Source organism: Pelobates fuscus, chromosome 5, assembly GCF_036172605.1.
Source record: "Pelobates fuscus isolate aPelFus1 chromosome 5, aPelFus1.pri, whole genome shotgun sequence".
Classification (NCBI taxonomy): Eukaryota; Metazoa; Chordata; class Amphibia; order Anura; family Pelobatidae; genus Pelobates; species Pelobates fuscus.
This window is the reverse complement of record NC_086321.1, coordinates 368,770,683-368,788,301: the sequence shown is the minus strand read 5'-3', so window position 1 is coordinate 368,788,301 and position 17,619 is coordinate 368,770,683. Positions and strand designations below refer to the sequence as shown.

At 41.4% G+C, this 17,619-nt stretch overlaps 1 protein-coding gene across 1 annotated transcript in view; it reads left to right on the top strand.

Moving 5' to 3' along the window:
• The window catches only part of CEP112 (centrosomal protein 112), a 243,236-nt gene that overhangs the window by 173,399 nt on the left and 52,218 nt on the right, over positions 1–17,619 (top strand). The window contains exons 22-23 of the mRNA XM_063456123.1: positions 2,305–2,535; positions 14,533–14,595. Of these exons, the coding sequence (XP_063312193.1) occupies positions 2,305–2,535; positions 14,533–14,595 (294 nt within the window). The remainder of the gene's footprint in view (positions 1–2,304; positions 2,536–14,532; positions 14,596–17,619) is intronic.

The following is a 17,619-nucleotide window of genomic DNA, read 5'->3' as shown; positions in this document are numbered from 1 at the left end:
AAGTGGGTTGTATTCCATTCTATAGAGCAGATCCCAGGAGGACATAGAGAGGTAGTGATAGCACTTTATAGATCCCCAGTAAGATTTCACCTAGAGTATTGTGTTCAGTTCTATAGAGTCGATCCTCAGGAGGACATAGAGGTAGTGATAGCACCTGGTAAGATCTCACCTAGTGGGCTGTATTCAGTTCCATAGAGCAGATCTCCAGGAGGATATAGAGAGTTAGTGATAGAAAAGTATAGATCCCTGGTAAGATCTCACCCAGAGTATTGTGTTCAGTTCTATAGAGCAGATTCTAGGAGGACATAGAGAGGTAGTGATAGAACGTTATAGATTCCCACTAAGATCTCACCCAGAGTATTGTTTTCAGTTCTATAGAGCAGATTCTAGGAGGATATAGAGAGTTAGTGATAGAAAATTATAGATCCCTGGTAAGATCTCACCCAGAGTATTGTGTTCAGTTCTATAGAGCAGATTTCAGGAGGATATAGAGAGGTAGTGATAGAACTTTATAGATTCCCGGTAAGATCTCACCTAGAGTATTGTGTGCAGTTCTATAGAGCAGATTCTAGTAGGATGTAGAGAGGTAGTGATAGGACGTTATAGATCCCTGGTAAGAGCTCACCTAGAGTATTGTATTCCGTTCTATAGAGCAGATCTCCAGGAGGATATAGAGAGGTAGTGATAGTACTTTATAGATCCCTGGTAAGAGATCACCTAGAGTATTGTGTTCAGTTCTATAGAGCAGATCCCAGGAGGACATAGAGAGGTAGTGATAGAACTTTATAGATTCCCGGTAAGATCTCACCCAGTGTATTGTGTTCAGTTCTATAGAGTAGATTCCAGGAGGATATAGAGAGGTAGTTATAGAACTTTATAGATTCCCGGTAAGATCTCACCCAGAGTATTGTGTTCAGTTCTATAGAGCAGATTCCAGGAGGACATAGAGAGGTAGGGATAGGACGTTATAGATCCCTGGTAAGAGCTCACCTAGAGTATTGTATTCCGTTCTATAGAGCAGATCCCAGGAGGACATAGAGAGGTAGTGATAGAACTTTATAGATTCCCGGTAAGATCTCACCCAGAGTATTGTGTTCTGTTCTTTAGAGTAGATTCTAGGAAGATATAGAGAGGTAGTGATAGAACTTTATAGATTCCCGCTAAGATCTCACCTAGACTATTGTGTTCAGTTCTATAGAGCAGATTCTAGGAAGATATAGATAGGTAGTGATAGCACTTTATAGATCCCTGTTAAGATCTCACCTAGAGTATTGTATTAAGTTCTATAGAGCATATCCCTGGAGTACTTAGAGAGGTAGTGATAGCACTTTATAGATCCCTGGTAAGATCTCACCTAGAGTATTGTGTTCAGTTCTATAGAGCAGATTCTAGTAGGATATAGAGAGGTAGTGATAGGACGTTATAGATCCCTGGTAAGAGCTCACCTAGAGTATTGTATTCCGTTCTATAGAGCAGATCCCAGGAGGACATAGAGAGGTAGTGATAGAACTTTATAGATTCCCGGTAAGATCTCACCTAGAGTATTGTTTTCAGTTCTATAGAGCAGATTCTAGGAGGACATAGAGAGGTAGTGATAGAACTTTATAGATTCCCACTAAGATCTCACCCAGAGTATTGTTTTCAGTTCTATAGAGCAGATTCTAGGAGGATATAGAGAGTTAGTGATAGAAAATTATAGATCCCTGGTAAGATCTCACCCAGAATATTGTGTTCAGTTCTATAGAGCAGATTCCAGGAGGATATAGAGAGGTAGTGATAGAACTTTATAGATTCCCGCTAAGATCTCACCTAGACTATTGTGTTCAGTTCTTTAGTGCAGATTCTAGGAAGATATAGAGAGGTTGTGATAGAACCTTATAGATCCCTGGTAAGATCTCACCTAGAGTATTGTGTTCAGTTCTATAGAGCAGATCCCAGGAGGACATAGAGAGGTAGTGATAGGACTTTATAGATCCCTGGTAAGAGATCACCTAGAGTATTGTATTCAGTTCTATAGAGCAGATCCCAGGAGGACATAGAGAGGTAGTGATATAACTTTCTAGATTCCCGGTAAGATCTCACCTAGAGTATTGTGTTCAGCTCTACAGAGAAGGTTCCAGGAGGGGATGCTACTCTTTGGGTGCCAATAATGGTTTGTTTTTTTACAAAGCAAAAAATTTGATAAATTTGTGGAAATGTATACACATAGTGAAAAGACCCCTGTCCTCTTTCAGCCTGTAATTGATTGGTATTCCTGCACGTGAGGTCAAAACTTTTGATAAATTCTGATTTTTCTGTTTGCAGACTATCTCTGACCTGGAAGCCCAGGTGTACAGACTGAAAGAAGAGCTCATTCAAGTCAACTCTCAGCGCAAACAGCAGCTGCTGGAGCTGGCTCTCTTGAGGGACGAGGAGAAGCAAAAGTCCACACAGGAGCATCAGCAGGCCATGAGCAAACTGAGAGCTGAGATGGAGACCATGAGACTTGACCTGCAGAAGGCACACAACACTCAAATGGAGGAGACCGTGGAAAAGGTGAGATAGAAATACTATGTGAATCCTCAACTGTGTCTATAGGAAAAAATATTGTTATACCCAAGCTGTTTACCCTGTATTCTGCGCCCTGCTTTTTGTTTCATAGTAAGCTGGAGATGTGTCAGGTCCAGAACAGGAATTTCAAGTAATCCAGGGGTGTCATATAAATAGCCCCCCTCCTCACCACTTGTTTTTCAACTGAAACTGCCATTATACTTTTCTATACTTGAGATTTTCAAAGCATTGTGGTAGTTGTAGTTCTACAGCCCAGGTTATAACTTTTGGCCGACCGTGTGCTAAGCCACAGAAATGAAAACAGCAACGAAAATAAGTTCATTTAAGAAAGGGAAGTAAATTCTCCATGATAACCGTTTTTGTTTTTTTCCTTACTCTGTTTTAACTATTGAGATCCACAAGCCTGTTCAATGGATTCATTTCAACACTCCAGAGAGGTACGACAAGATTGTAGGTTGGATTTGGATGTAAATTTAACCCAATTTTCTTGCCATTAATGGTCATTATCCTTCTGATCCTGAGTTTGGATTTGGATTTCTTTTCTAAGATCATCAATTTCTGTAGAATATTGTCACATATGTTATTGCAACACAAACATTCCCCGTTGCCTTGGTATTTTGTTGCCGTAACTATTCACTCCTGAACTTATTGCTTTTTATTTTTTTATTTTTGCAAATCAGCTTTCCATATAAAAGAAGGGAACATCCTTATCACTAGGCAGCCAGATGGTGCCACATTAACCTTTGTGTACAGCAGGAAGAAACCTCTTATTGTGGGGAATGCCTGGAGCGCCGTTTATTAATGTGTCCGGCGCAGATAAGCGTAAAATGATTCTCTGTCAATGCATGTGCCAATTGCGCCAGCGACACAGGGTTAAAAGTCAGGAAATAAAATGTGAATTTCTGAAGGGCTATGCTAGGTATCCACTACACTTTCTGTGAGAGACGTCCTCTGGAATGTTAATACCTGGTTTACCTTCTTCTTTTTTTCTGTTGTAAAAATCTACAATCCAGGGACAATGACTATTTCTGTTGCATTAAGTTGCATTAATCAGTCTTGTTCTGCAAGGGTAACTAGCCTAATTTCTTTAAATATTTAGGATAGGATACAGTGTATACTACAGTAACAGATATAAATATGATAGAATGCCGTGTATAATACAGTAACAGGTGAGGATAGGATATAATACAGTAACAGACAAGAATAGGATAGAATACAGTGTATAATACAGTAACAGGTGGGGATAGGATAGAATACAGTGTATTATACAGTAACAGACAAGAATAGGATAGAATACAGTGTATAATACAGTAACAGGTGGGGATAGGATAGAATACAGTGTATAATACAGTAACAGGTGGGGATAGAATACAGTGTATAATATAGTAACAGGTGCGGATAGGATAGAATACAGTGTATAATACAGTAACAGGTGGGGATAGGATAGAATACAGTGTATAATACAGTAACAGACAAGGATAGGATAGAATACAGTGTATAATACAGTAACAGGTGGGGATAGGATAGAATACAGTGTATTATACAGTAACAGACAAGGATAGGATAGAATACAGTGTATAATACAGTAACAGGTGGGGATAGGATAGAATACAGTGTATAATACAGTAACAGGTGGGGATAGGATAGAATACAGTGTATAATATAGTAACAGGTGGGGATAGGATAGAATACAGGTTATAATACAGTAACAGGTGGGGATAGGATAGAATACAGTGTATAATACAGTAACAGGTGGGGATAGGATAGAATACAGTGTATAGTACAGTAACAGGTGGTGATAGGATAGAATACAGTGTATAATACAGTAACAGACAAGGATAGGATAGAATACAGTGTATAATACAGTAACAGGTGGGGATAGGATAGAATACAGTGTATAATACAGTAACAGGTGGGGATAGGATAGAATACAGTGTATAGTACAGTAACAGGTGGGGATAGGATAGAGTACAGTAACAGACAAGAATAGGATAGAATACAGTGTATAATACAGTAAAAGGTGGGGATAGGATAGAATGCAGTGTATTATACAGTAACAGACAAGGATAGGATAGAATACAGTGTATAATACAGTAACAGGTGGGGATAGGATAGAATACAGTGTATAATATAGTAACCGGTGGGGATAGGATAGAATACAGTGTATAGTACAGTAACAGGTGGTGATAGGATAGAATACAGTGTATAGTACAGTAACAGGTGGGGATAGGATAGAATACAGTGTATAATACAGTAACAGGTGGGGATAGGATAGAATACAGTGTATAGTACAGTAACAGGTGGGGATAGGATAGAATACGGTGTATAATACAGTAACAGGTGAGGATAGGATAGAATACCGTGTATAATACAGTAACAGGTGGGGATAGGATAGAATACCGTGTATAGTACAGTAACAGGTGGGGATAGGATAGAATACAGTGTATAGTACAGTAACAGGTGGGGATAGGATAGAATACAGTGTATAATACAGTAACAGGTGGGGATAGGATAGAATACAGTGTATAATACAGTAACAGGTGGGGATAGGATAGAATACAGTGTATAATACAGTAACAGGTGGGGATAGGATAGAATACAGTGTATAATACAGTAACAGGTGGGGATAGGATAGAATACAGTGTATAGTACAGTAACAGGTGGGGATAGGATAGAATACAGTGTATAGTACAGTAACAGGTGGGGATAGGATAGAATACAGTGTATAATACAGTAACAGGTGGGGATAGGATAGAATACAGTGTATAGTACAGTAACAGGTGGGGATAGGATAGAATACGGTGTATAATACAGTAACAGGTGAGGATAGGATAGAATACCGTGTATAATACAGTAACAGGTGGGGATAGGATAGAATACAGTGTATAGTACAGTAACAGGTGGGGATAGGATAGAATACCGTGTATAGTACAGTAACAGGTGGGGGTAGGATAGAATACAGTGTATAGTACAGTAACAGGTGGGGATAGAGTGTAGGATTTAGATAGGATCTAAATGATTAGCTTAATGAAGCACTTTTGGTATACTGATCATGCTAGACAGTCTCACTGCTCAATTCTCTGCCATTTAGAAGTTAAATCACTTTGTTTATACAGCCCTAGTCGCAGATCCCTGCATGTGACTTGCCCAGCCTTCCTAAACACTTCCTGTAAAGAGTCATCTTTATCTTTCCTCTATTGCACATTCTGTTTAATTTAGAATTTCTTATCTTCTACTCTGTTATGGCTTGTTAGACCGTGCAGGAGCCCTCTGTGTGTAATAAAAGTTCAATATACAAAGTAGGAGATAAAATAAAGTAAGGTACATCTGATTAAAAATGAAACCATTTTTTTTCATGCAGGCTGTGTTAGTCACAACCAGGGGAGGTGTGGCTAGTCACAACCAGGGGAGGTAGGCCTGCATAAACAGAAACAAGCTAAAGTTGTTTTTGTAACTATAGTGTCCCTTTTAGTTTTATTTTTAACACACTGATCAAAGTCCCTGGAGTGTGGTATTTTCCCTGATTTCATGTATACATATATATATATATATATATATATTTGTGTTCGGGGCATTCTCGTATGATATGGAATACTCTGGTGAAGAGAAATACAATAAAAGGAAATAGTCGGTTGAGGTGTGCCGAAACCGATGTATGCTGTAGGCCGGTAAATAAAGTCGGCTTACATAGGGAAAATATAGTTAATGGGAGTGGAGGGTGGGGCTGTTCGTCTAGACCAACGAAGGTAAGTGAGAGGAAGGGGGGAGTCCCTTAAGTAGGTCTATAGCCCCTCCCACAACTTCAGGCCATGCCTTCCAATTTGTGTTCGGGGCATTCTCGTATGATATGGAATACTCTGGTGAAGAGAAATACAATAAAAGGAAATAGTCGGTTGAGGTATGCCGAAACCGATGTATGCTGTAGGCCGGTAAATAATATTTTTTATTTTGGATTTTACTTTGCACTACTTTGGCTACCGGGTTCCATACATCCCAGGTGGGGATTGTACCACCAAGGCACTGCAATACAAGAGCAGGTCCATGCCCTGCTTCATGTAAGTAGTATGCCTACTTTTACCTTTTATAGTCACTTTATTATACATACTGTCCCATCGGATATTTCCAGTCTTATAGTATACAGTGAGCACAAATATTTGTAATTATTTTTCAAACGTGTGTGTATGTATGTTAGGGTGTGCGTATGTGTGTGTGTATATGTCAGTGTATATCTGTGTGTCAGGGTGTGTATGTGTCAGTGTGCATATGAATTACTACACACAAATATACATCCGCATTTGAAAGCCAACATTGCATACAAACACACCTCTACAATCAAAAGCAAACATTACACACCTCTACAATCAAAAGCATACATTACAAATACACCCCTGTATTAAAACACTTAAATTATATACAAGGACCCCTTAAATCAAACACCAACACTACACACAAAAGGACACCTGTGTTTGAAAACCAACACTATATACAAACACACCCCTGCATTCAATTGCAAACACTACACATAATTACACCACTGCATGTTAATGGCAACATTATTTACAAATACACCACTTCATGCAAACACACTCCATACAAAACATGCTTACATTCAAACGCACAAACACTGCTCACAAATACAGTCCAGCAGGGAAGGGCAACTGGTAGATCTCCAGCTGGCATAGCAACATTGGAATTGTACAGCATGTGGGGGTCTACATTTTGGCCACTCATGCACTAGAGGGGGGCCCAAAAAACGTTATTGCACCAGGGCCCTCTACGTTAGTTCCGCCACTGTAGTATACGCTGCATATGATCCCAATTAGCATGATAATTTCATGATACACACTGAACCAAGGAGATGGCAATCTAATTGTGTAAGTTGCTGCTCTCAGGGGATCCAAACAGAAATGCAAATGTATTTATTTGTCATTTCAAAATTATTTTTTATAAAATAATAGAATAGAATAAAGGTAGCGTGAATTGCAGTCCGTGCTGTTCTCTATCAAATAAATAGAAATAATTGCCTCTTTTCTGCAGCTGCTTGGTTTGTGAGCCGTTTGTGGTCAGAATGAGAGGAATCTTTCTCTCTGACATTTGTTACCACATGTGTTTGTTTAATAGATTTTGGGTTTTATGGATTAGTGGTTATTTTCTTACTCCCTTGTTCCTTTTCCAAGTCTCCGTGTTATGAATTAAGCCCATATTTCTTTCATAGAAAACAATGTTCTTGAATAAAAACATATATATGTTGTTTGGGCGCCCTTTATATGTTTTAATTATAGTGAGGGTTTTTTAAGTATTTTTAAGTATTTGCTAAAAATGTCCTCATATTATGTGTTATAATTCAGATGCAAAGTAGCATTCTGGCTCAAAATAGAATTTTGAATCTTCGTTACTCCTTTGGGATTTAAAGGGTTCATTGCGTTGATTTGGAGAAATTTTCTAATTTCTCTGTAGAATATTCCGTTCCTTTCTCAGTTCTCCACCAATCCCAGTTTAGGGATGACTCCCTAATTTTGAGTTCTGCCCATCTCAATTTTTAAACTGCGCCATGTATCCCCATCACCTGTATGTATGCATATCCTTTTCAAATGGCATTTGCCAACTCATCGAGTTCTTTTCCGTGGCCTCCTAATGAGTCCTAGTTTCGGAACGGCCATGTTGTACTAGCCATTATATCCCAGCTGCTACTCGGCTGTAGCCCAGATCTCTTTCCTGGGTTTCAATAACTCTCTTCATTTTGCTACCAAAACATTTCTATCACGCATGTGCTGAGTTGCTAGTACATGTCAGTTGCCGGACTCCTGTATACCGATATACTAAATCACATTAAAGATTTCTATGCTTTATACACCGTGCAATAAACATGGGAAAAGAGATCAGAGGGATTTCGCAATCTCAGCTGCGCGTGGGAGGAATGTTTTTGCTTGTAGAAAATCTGATTTAGCTGAAACTGTTTCACTGTTTGCAGTTTTCTTAATTCTAAAAATTGGCTGAGGTATATGTCACTGAAATGAAAATGAGAATCTTTCTGTGCAATTTGCTTCATCTCACAGATAAATTATTAAATGATTACCAGTCACGCAGATTACCCTGCAAGCTTCCTTTGGCAAAATAAAACTGTTTTAATTGCTTTTCCACAGTTATTTCCATGTTTCTGTACTCACCGTGCAAACCTTTACATTCACTATTGTAGTTTTTGTTGGAGGAGGATTTTCCTAGATTAAAATCCAGTTTTAATCATTTATAGAATACCAGTCGCTTAATGTTTTCCTAGAATCACCCGGACATCCTTGATTATATAAAGAGTTGATATGACAATTAGACAACAATGGAAGTGCAGGTTATACAGCCAGAACTGCTTTTATTCACCAGTATTGTGATATCTGCTTGATGAGACAGATAGAACATTTGGTAGAGGGAGGATAGTAACGTCTACGGTGATGGGACAGGTAGAGCATTTCTTAGAGGGAGGATAGTAATGTCTGCGTTGATGGGACAGGGGTAGAGGGAGGATAGTAATGCTTGCTTGATAGGGCAGGTAGATTATTTGATAGAGGGAGGATAGTAATGTCTGCAGTGATGGGACAGGTAGAGCATTTGGTAGAGGGAGGATAGTAATATCTGCGGTGATGGGACAGGTAGAGCTTTTGGTAGAGGGAGGATAGTAATATCTGCGGTGGTGGGACAGGTAGAACATTTGGTAGAGGGAGGATAGTAATATCTGCGGTGGTGGGACAGGTAGAAAATTTGGTAGAGGGAGGATAGTAATATCTGCGGTGATGGGACAGGTACAACATTTGGTAGAGGGAGGATAGTAATGTTTGCTTGATAGGGCAGGTAGAGCTTTTGGTAGAGGGAGGATAGTAATATCTGCGGTGGTGGGAAAGGTAGAACATTTGGTAGAGGGAGGATAGTAATATCTGCGGTGGTGGGAAAGGTAGAACATTTGGTAGAGGGAGGATAGTAATATCTGCGGTGGTGGGAAAGGTAGAACATTTGGTAGAGGGAGGATAGTAATATCTGCAGTGATGGGACAGGTAGAGCTTTTGGTAGAGGGAGGATAGTAATATCTGCGGTGGTGGGAAAGGTAGAACATTTGGTAGAGGGAGGATAGTAATATCTGCAGTGATGGGACAGGTAGAGCTTTTGGTAGAGGGAGGATAGTAATATCTGCGGTGGTGGGACAGGTAGAACATTTGGTAGAGGGAGGATAGTAATGTCTGTGGTGATGGGATAGGTAGAACATTTGGTAGAGGGAGGATAGTAATATCTGCGGTGATGGGACAGGTATAACATTTGGTAGAGGGAGGATAATAATGTTTGCTTGATAGGGTAGGTAGAGCATTTGGTAAAGGGAGGATAGTTATGTCTACGGTGATGGGACAGGTAGAGCATTTGGTAGAGGGAGGATAGTAATGTCTGGGGTGATGGGACAGGGGTATAGGGAGGATAGTAATGCTTGCTTGATAGGACAGGTAGAGCATTTGATAGAGGGAGGATAGTAATGTCTGCAGTGATGGGACAGGTAGAACATTTGGTAGAGGGAGGATAGTAATATCTGCGGTGATGGGACAGGTAGAACATTTGGTAGAGGGAGGATAGTAATATCTGCGGTGATGGGACAGGTAGAACATTTGGTAGAGGGAGGATAGTAATATCTGCGGTGACGGGACAGGTAGAACATTTGGGAGAGGGAGGATAGTAATGTCTGCGGTGATGGGACAGGTAGAACATTTGGTAGAGGGAGGATAGTAACGTCTACGGTGATGGGACAGGTAGAGCATTTCTTAGAGGGAGGATAGTAATGTCTGCGGTGATGGGACAGGTAGAACATTTGGTAGAGGGAGGATAGTAACGTCTACGGTGATGGGACAGGTAGAGCATTTCTTAGAGGGAGGATAGTAATGTCTGCGGTGATGGGACAGGGGTAGAGGGAGGGTAGTAATGCTTGCTTGTTAGGGCAGGTAGAGCATTTGATAGAGGGAGGATAGTAATGTCTGCGGTGATGGGACAGGGGTAGAGGGAGGATAGTAATGCTTGCTTGATAGGGCAGGTAGAGTATTTGATAGAGGGAGGATAGTAATGTCTGTGGTGATGGGATAGGTAGAACATTTGGTAGAGGGAGGATAGTAATATCTGCGGTGATGGGACAGGTATAACATTTGGTAGAGGGAGGATAATAATGTTTGCTTGATAGGGTAGGTAGAGCATTTGGTAAAGGGAGGATAGTTATGTCTACGGTGATGGGACAGGTAGAGCATTTGGTAGAGGGAGGATAGTAATGTCTGGGGTGATGGGACAGGGGTATAGGGAGGATAGTAATGCTTGCTTGATAGGACAGGTAGAGCATTTGATAGAGGGAGGATAGTAATGTCTGCAGTGATGGGACAGGTAGAACATTTGGTAGAGGGAGGATAGTAATATCTGCGGTGATGGAACAGGTAGAACATTTGGTAGAGGGAGGATAGTAATATCTGCGGTGATGGGACAGGTAGAACATTTGGTAGAGGGAGGATAGTAATATCTGCGGTGACGGGACAGGTAGAACATTTGGGAGAGGGAGGATAGTAATGTCTGCGGTGATGGGACAGGTAGAACATTTGGTAGAGGGAGGATAGTAACGTCTACGGTGATGGGACAGGTAGAACATTTGGTAGAGGGAGGATAGTAACGTCTACGGTGATGGGACAGGTAGAGCATTTCTTAGAGGGAGGATAGTAATGTCTGCGGTGATGGGACAGGTAGAACATTTGGTAGAGGGAGGATAGTAACGTCTACGGTGATGGGACAGGTAGAGCATTTCTTAGAGGGAGGATAGTAATGTCTGCGGTGATGGGACAGGGGTAGAGGGAGGGTAGTAATGCTTGCTTGTTAGGGCAGGTAGAGCATTTGATAGAGGGAGGATAGTAATGTCTGCGTTGATGGGACAGGGGTAGAGGGAGGATAGTAATGCTTGCTTGATAGGGCAGGTAGAGTATTTGATAGAGGGAGGATAGTAATGTCTGCAGTGATGGGACAGGTAGAACATTTGGTAGAGGGAGGATAGTAATGTCTACGGTGACTGGACAGGTAGAGCATTTGGTAGAGGGAGGATAGTAATGTCTACGGTGACCGGACAGGTAGAGCATTTGGTAGAGGGAGGATAGTAATGTCTGTGGTGATGGTACAGGGGTAGAGGGAGGATAGTAATGCTTGCTTGATAGGGCAGGTAGAGCATTTGGTAGAGGGAGGTTAGTAATATATGCGGTGATGGGACAGGTAGAACATTTCTTAGATGGAGGATAGCAATGTCTGCGGTGATGGGACAGGTAGAACATTTGGTAGAGGGAGGATAGCTATGTCTGCATTGATGGGACCGGTAGAGCATTTGGTAGAGGGAGGATAGTAATGTCTGAGGTGATGGGACAGGTAGCACAGTTGGTAGAGACAGGATCGTAATGTCTGCAGTGATGGAACATGTAGAGCATTTTCAGAGGGAGGATAGTAATGTCTACAATGATGGGACAGGTAGAACATTTGGTAGATGGAGGGTAGTAATATCTGCGATGATGGGATAGGTAGAACCTTTGGTAGAGGGAGGATGGTAATGTCTGCTTGATAGGGGAGGTAGAACATAATGTATAGGGAGGATAGTAATGTCTACGGTAATGGGACAGTCAAGACATTTGGTAGAGGGAGGATAGTAATGCCTGCTTGATAGAACAGGTAGAACATTTGGTAGAGGGAAGATAGTAATGTCTACGGTGATGGGACAGGTAGAACATTTGGTAGAGGGAAGATAGTAATGTCTGCGGTGATAGGACAGGTAAAACAGTTGGTAGAGGGAGGATAGTAATGTCTACGGTGATGGGACAGGTAGAACATTTGACAGAGGGAGGATAGTAATGTCTGCTTGATAGAACAGGTAGAACATTTGGTAGAGGGAGGATAGTAATGTCTGTGGTGATGGGATAGGTAGAACATTTGGTAGAGGGAGGATAGTAATGTCTGCGGTGATAGGACAGGTAAAACAGTAGGTAGAGGGAGGATAGTAATGTCTACGGTGATGGGACAGGTAGAACATTTGACAGAGGGAGGATAGTAATGTCTGCTTGATAGAACAGGTAGAACATTTAGTAGAGGGAGGATAGTAATGTCTGCGGTGATAGGACAGTTAAAACAGTTGGTAGAGGGAGGATAGTAATGTCTACAGTGATGGGACAGGTAGAACATTTGGTAGAGGGAGGATAGTAATGTCTGCGGTGATAGGACAGGTAGAACATTTGACAGAGGGAGGATAGTAATGTCTGCTTGATAGAACAGGTAGAACATTTGGTAGAGGGAGGATAGTAATGTCTGTGGTGATGGGATAGGTAGAACATTTGGTAGAGGGAGGATAGTAATGTCTGCGGTGATGGGACAGGTAGAACATTTGACAGAGGGAGGATAGTAATGTCTGCTTGATAGAACAGGTAGAACATTTGGTAGAGGGAGGATAGTAATGTCTGCGGTGATAGGAAAGGTAAAACAGTTGGTAGAGGAAGGATAGTAATGTCTACGGTGATGGAACAGGTAGAACATTTGACAGAGGGAGGATAGTAATGTCTGCTTGATAGAACAGGTAGACCATTTGGTAGAGGGAGGATAGTAATGTCTGCGGTGATAGGACAGGTAAAACATTTGTTAGAGGGAGGATAGTAATGTCTACGGTGATGGGACAGGTAAAACATTTGGAAGAGGGATAATCGTAATGTCTGATGCGACAGGTATACCATGTATCACTCAAATTTAAGCTTAAATGCTCTGAAATTAATTTAAAGTGGAGCACATTTCACGTTGCAATTCACGATAGTCCTCCTTACTTGGTGACAGAGCTGGTCTGTATTAGCATATAATTCCACTCTCAGGCCTCAGAATTCTGAGAATAGTAACTGGCATTATAAGGGTCCTATAAGGGTAATAGAACACACAGATTATTTAGTTGTTTTTTTGTTTTATTTTATAACTAAATGCACTATTTTTCTGTAAAATATCTATTCATTGATAGTTTGGTAACATTTATTGTATTTATCTTTTCAGCTCTTGTTGTTTGCATAATGTAATCAGAGTTCCCTGACAGGGAATCATTTATAGAGGATTTGATTAACATATTTTACGGATTTGTTTAGTTTAGTATGTCCCAGACATACAGGGGTTATGGTTATTTTCACACAGTGTGACTTAGAACTCACGCTGTTAGTTATATTGCCTCTGTTAAAGGCCTCACTTGTCACAAGGCTTTACTAGGGCTTTAATAATTACCCGTGATTATTTTTCTAACACTTTCCCCTTTAAATCAGATGACCCTTAGTGTCAGCCAGTGAATGTGTTAAAAAGCAGGGACTGCTGCCCTTGGCATGTTTGGATTTCTGCGCTCTAGTCTTTTTCCCCCCCAGGGAATACAACAGAAGAGAATAATCTACAGCTCGTATTATTTAAGGAGGCCTTGATATGGTAGAGTAGATCTTGGTTTGGCCTCACCCTGTAGATTTCTGCCCGTCTGGGGGCAATTCTACCAATCTTGGCATGACACTAAGACAGGGGTGATTTTGGGAAGCTGTTGGTTGTTAGCAAGGCCTGCTTTAACCACTAGTGGCTGCATAAATAGTGAGGACCCCTTTCCTTTTAAACCTGATTAGGTCATTATGACTGTCTCTCTCTTTCTCTCTCTCTGTTTTTTACTTCTGTCCACAGAGGTCTCTATGTTTTTTCTAATAATTGGCAGCAGACCCAGATATTCCCCCCCAGCTCCCCCTCCCCTCCTTTCAAGTAATGAATAGTTGTAACAAGATCAAAGACAGGCCAGTTATGCTTTCCTGGCTGCCATAAAAGGGCTTGGAATTGGCAGGATGCCTGGTGATTCCGGCATGCAGATGAAATGCCAAACACAGAGGTCAGTTGCAAAGTGTCTCTCCCTGTTCTTCATCCCGGCTAATCTCATTTCTTTCTTTGTTTCTGCAGGCAAACAGCAGGTTGAAGCAGATTGAGAAGGAGTTCAATGAGAAACTTGCCAAGAGTACGCAGGTACATAATGGATCCCAGTGCCCCGTCTTTCCTTTTATTATCTCCCAGTCACCAATGGTACAGGGACCAATAGTATGTTGCTGATTTAGTTATTTAAATGCCCGTACTGGGAGAACATTGATATTCACAGAGTTTATTCGCTAAAGAGTTGTTGTTTCGAGTGGACTTCTGAAATTACAAATTATTATTTCTTGTTTTTGTTGATTTTGCTTTTATCTTGCCATTTCGGTTACTAATAAACCACAAGCCACTTTTTTAGTGAATTAACGCCATGGAAACATTCCACTCAAAAGCCGCCAATGCCTACAGACCCCAAAGACAGATAAATAGGGTCTCCAGAATTAATATTGCTCCAGATGGGATCAGGAACATGGAAGGCACATTTTGAAGTTGTCAGTACTGTATAGTGCTGCTGAGTGTATAGAAAAATTATTGTGGCATAAACCGCTCTACATGGCAAACAGACTGTCTTGTTCAGCTTTCAGTTTAATGTTAAAGGGACACTATAGTCACCAGAACAACTTTAGCTTAATAAAACAGTTTTGGTGTATAGAACATGCCCCTGCAGCCTCACTGCTCAATCCTCTGCCATTTAGGAGTTAAATCCCTTTGTTTATGAACCCTAGTCACACCTCCCTGCATGTGACTTGCACAGCCTTCCATAAACACTTCCTGTAAAGAGAGCCCTAATTAGGCTTTCTTTATTGCAAGTTCTGTTTAATTAAGATTTATCCCCTGCTATGTTAATAGCTTGATAGACCCTGCAAGAGCCTCCTTGAATGTGATTAAAGTTCAATTTAGAGATTGAGATACAATTATTTAAGGTAAATTACATCTGTTTGAAAGGGAAACCAGTTTTTTTTTTCATGCAGGCTCTGTCAATCATAGCCAGGGGGGGTGTGGCTAGGGCTGCATAAACAGAAACAAAGTTATTTAACTCCTAAATGACAGTGAATTGAGCAGGGGAATGATCTATACACTAAAACTGTTTTATTTAGCTAAAGTAATTTAGGTGACTATAGTGTTCCTTTAAACAAGTCTTTCCATTCTCACCTTGTTGGAATATACCGTATATACTCGAGTATAAGCCGACCCGAATATAAGCCGAGGCCCCTAATTTTACCCCAAAAAACTGGGAAAACTTATTGACTCGAGTATAAGACTAGGGTGGGAAATGCAGTAGCTACTGGTAAATTTCTAAATAAAATTAGATCCTAAAAGATTTATATTAATTGAATATTTATTTACAGTGTGTGTATATAATGAATGCAATGTGTGTGTATGAGTGCACCATGTGTGTATGAGTGATGTGTGTGTATGCATGAATGCAGTGTGTGTATGAGTGCAGTGTGTGTGTATGAGTGCAGTGTGTGTGTATGAGTGCAGTGTGTGTGTGTGTGTGTCTCTGTATGAATGCAGTGTGTGTGTGTGTGTAGCTGAGCCTTGGTGGGGGGTGGGCAATTTTTTGTAATTTTTTTATAATTTTAATAATTTTTTATTATGATTAGTTTATTATTATTATTATTTTGTATTTTATTTAATTTTTGTTCGTCCCCCCTCCCTGCTTGATACATGGGAGGGAGGGGGCTCTCACTCCCTGGTGGTCCAGTGGATGGGCACTGTGTAGGAGGGGGGGCTGTGGGGGCTGTCAGAGAGTTTACTTACCTCTCCTGCAGATCCTGTCAGCTCCCTTCTCCTCCGCGCCGGTCCGTGCAGCTCCCTCTGTCAGCTCACACTGTAAGTCTCGCGGCCGCACTATGACCCCGCGGCTCTCGCGAGACCTACACTGGGAGCTGACCGAGGTGCTGAACGGACCGCCGCGGAGGAGGAGGGAGCTGACAGGAGCTGCAGGAGAGGTAAGTAACCGCTCTGCAGCCCCCAAAGCCCCAGTCTGTATTATGGCAATGCAAAAACTCCACACTCCACATATGCTGCCTAACGTGGCAGGCAGCCTAGTAGCCGGGAGAGGCGGCCGATCTCCCGACATGGGGACCGCAAGAAGCAGCAGCTCTCCTGACGACCCGCATCCCCCCTCCTGTGGACCGGCGGGGATTATCTCGGTCCACGCTGGGGAAACCAACATGCTTACATCCTGAAACTCCTCGGCCGGAACGCAGACCACATGTCAGGCCCAAGATGGCCACCGAGCAAAAAACCCTGCAGTCACAAGAAAGCCCAGAGATCCAGGCGTGGAGAGAGCGCTTTGAGGCTCAGTTTGACTGCATCTGCCAGGACTACTGGAGGCGCATAGAGCATAACGCCACCCATCCCATGTTTGGCGAGCTGCTACTAGTGGGCATTGGTTGAGCAGTCTCAAGCAACGACTATAGGCCAACTAATACACAGCTTACCTACTCAATTTGCCTGACCTGCTTCCCAGAGACACCCACTGAAACCAGGAATCAGCCTCTAAGCCAGCCACACTAAATATACATGTTATGTACCATGTTATCTAGCAATATTTGTCATCAGCTTCAAAAGGGCTACCTCCCGTTGCGGTAAACATAAGTACCCAGCGGCTACCAAGCTCCAGAATTAATCTTAATTATAGCTTAGCATGTTCTCTTAACTTCTCTGCTTAGATATGTTAGTGTCAGTCTACGCAAGATGTTCCCTATAAGTTTACCGGCTCATCACCAACTGATATACCTTGTATTAGCCTGTTTATTACAAAAACAAAAATTGAAACAACGCTCCATTTAGCTTGCTTACCCTTAATATAAAATGTGAGGTTTTTCTTATGTTCGATGGAAATGTAACCATGTGTATTTACCTAAAATGCTTGTCTATGCTGTCGTCGCATATCAAGCCTGTTTGTATTATCGTGCACGCTAAAAATAAGAATATAAAAAAAACAAAAAAACACTTTCGATCATAAAAAATGAAAACACACGCACGGATTCAATGTGCTATGCTGTTGTCGTGTGGAAAAAAAAAAGCAGATTACACTGAGATTTGTCCCAGAATATGATTTGAGATATGACAGCCATATCAAACGCCAATTACCTGGATGATTAATCTGCT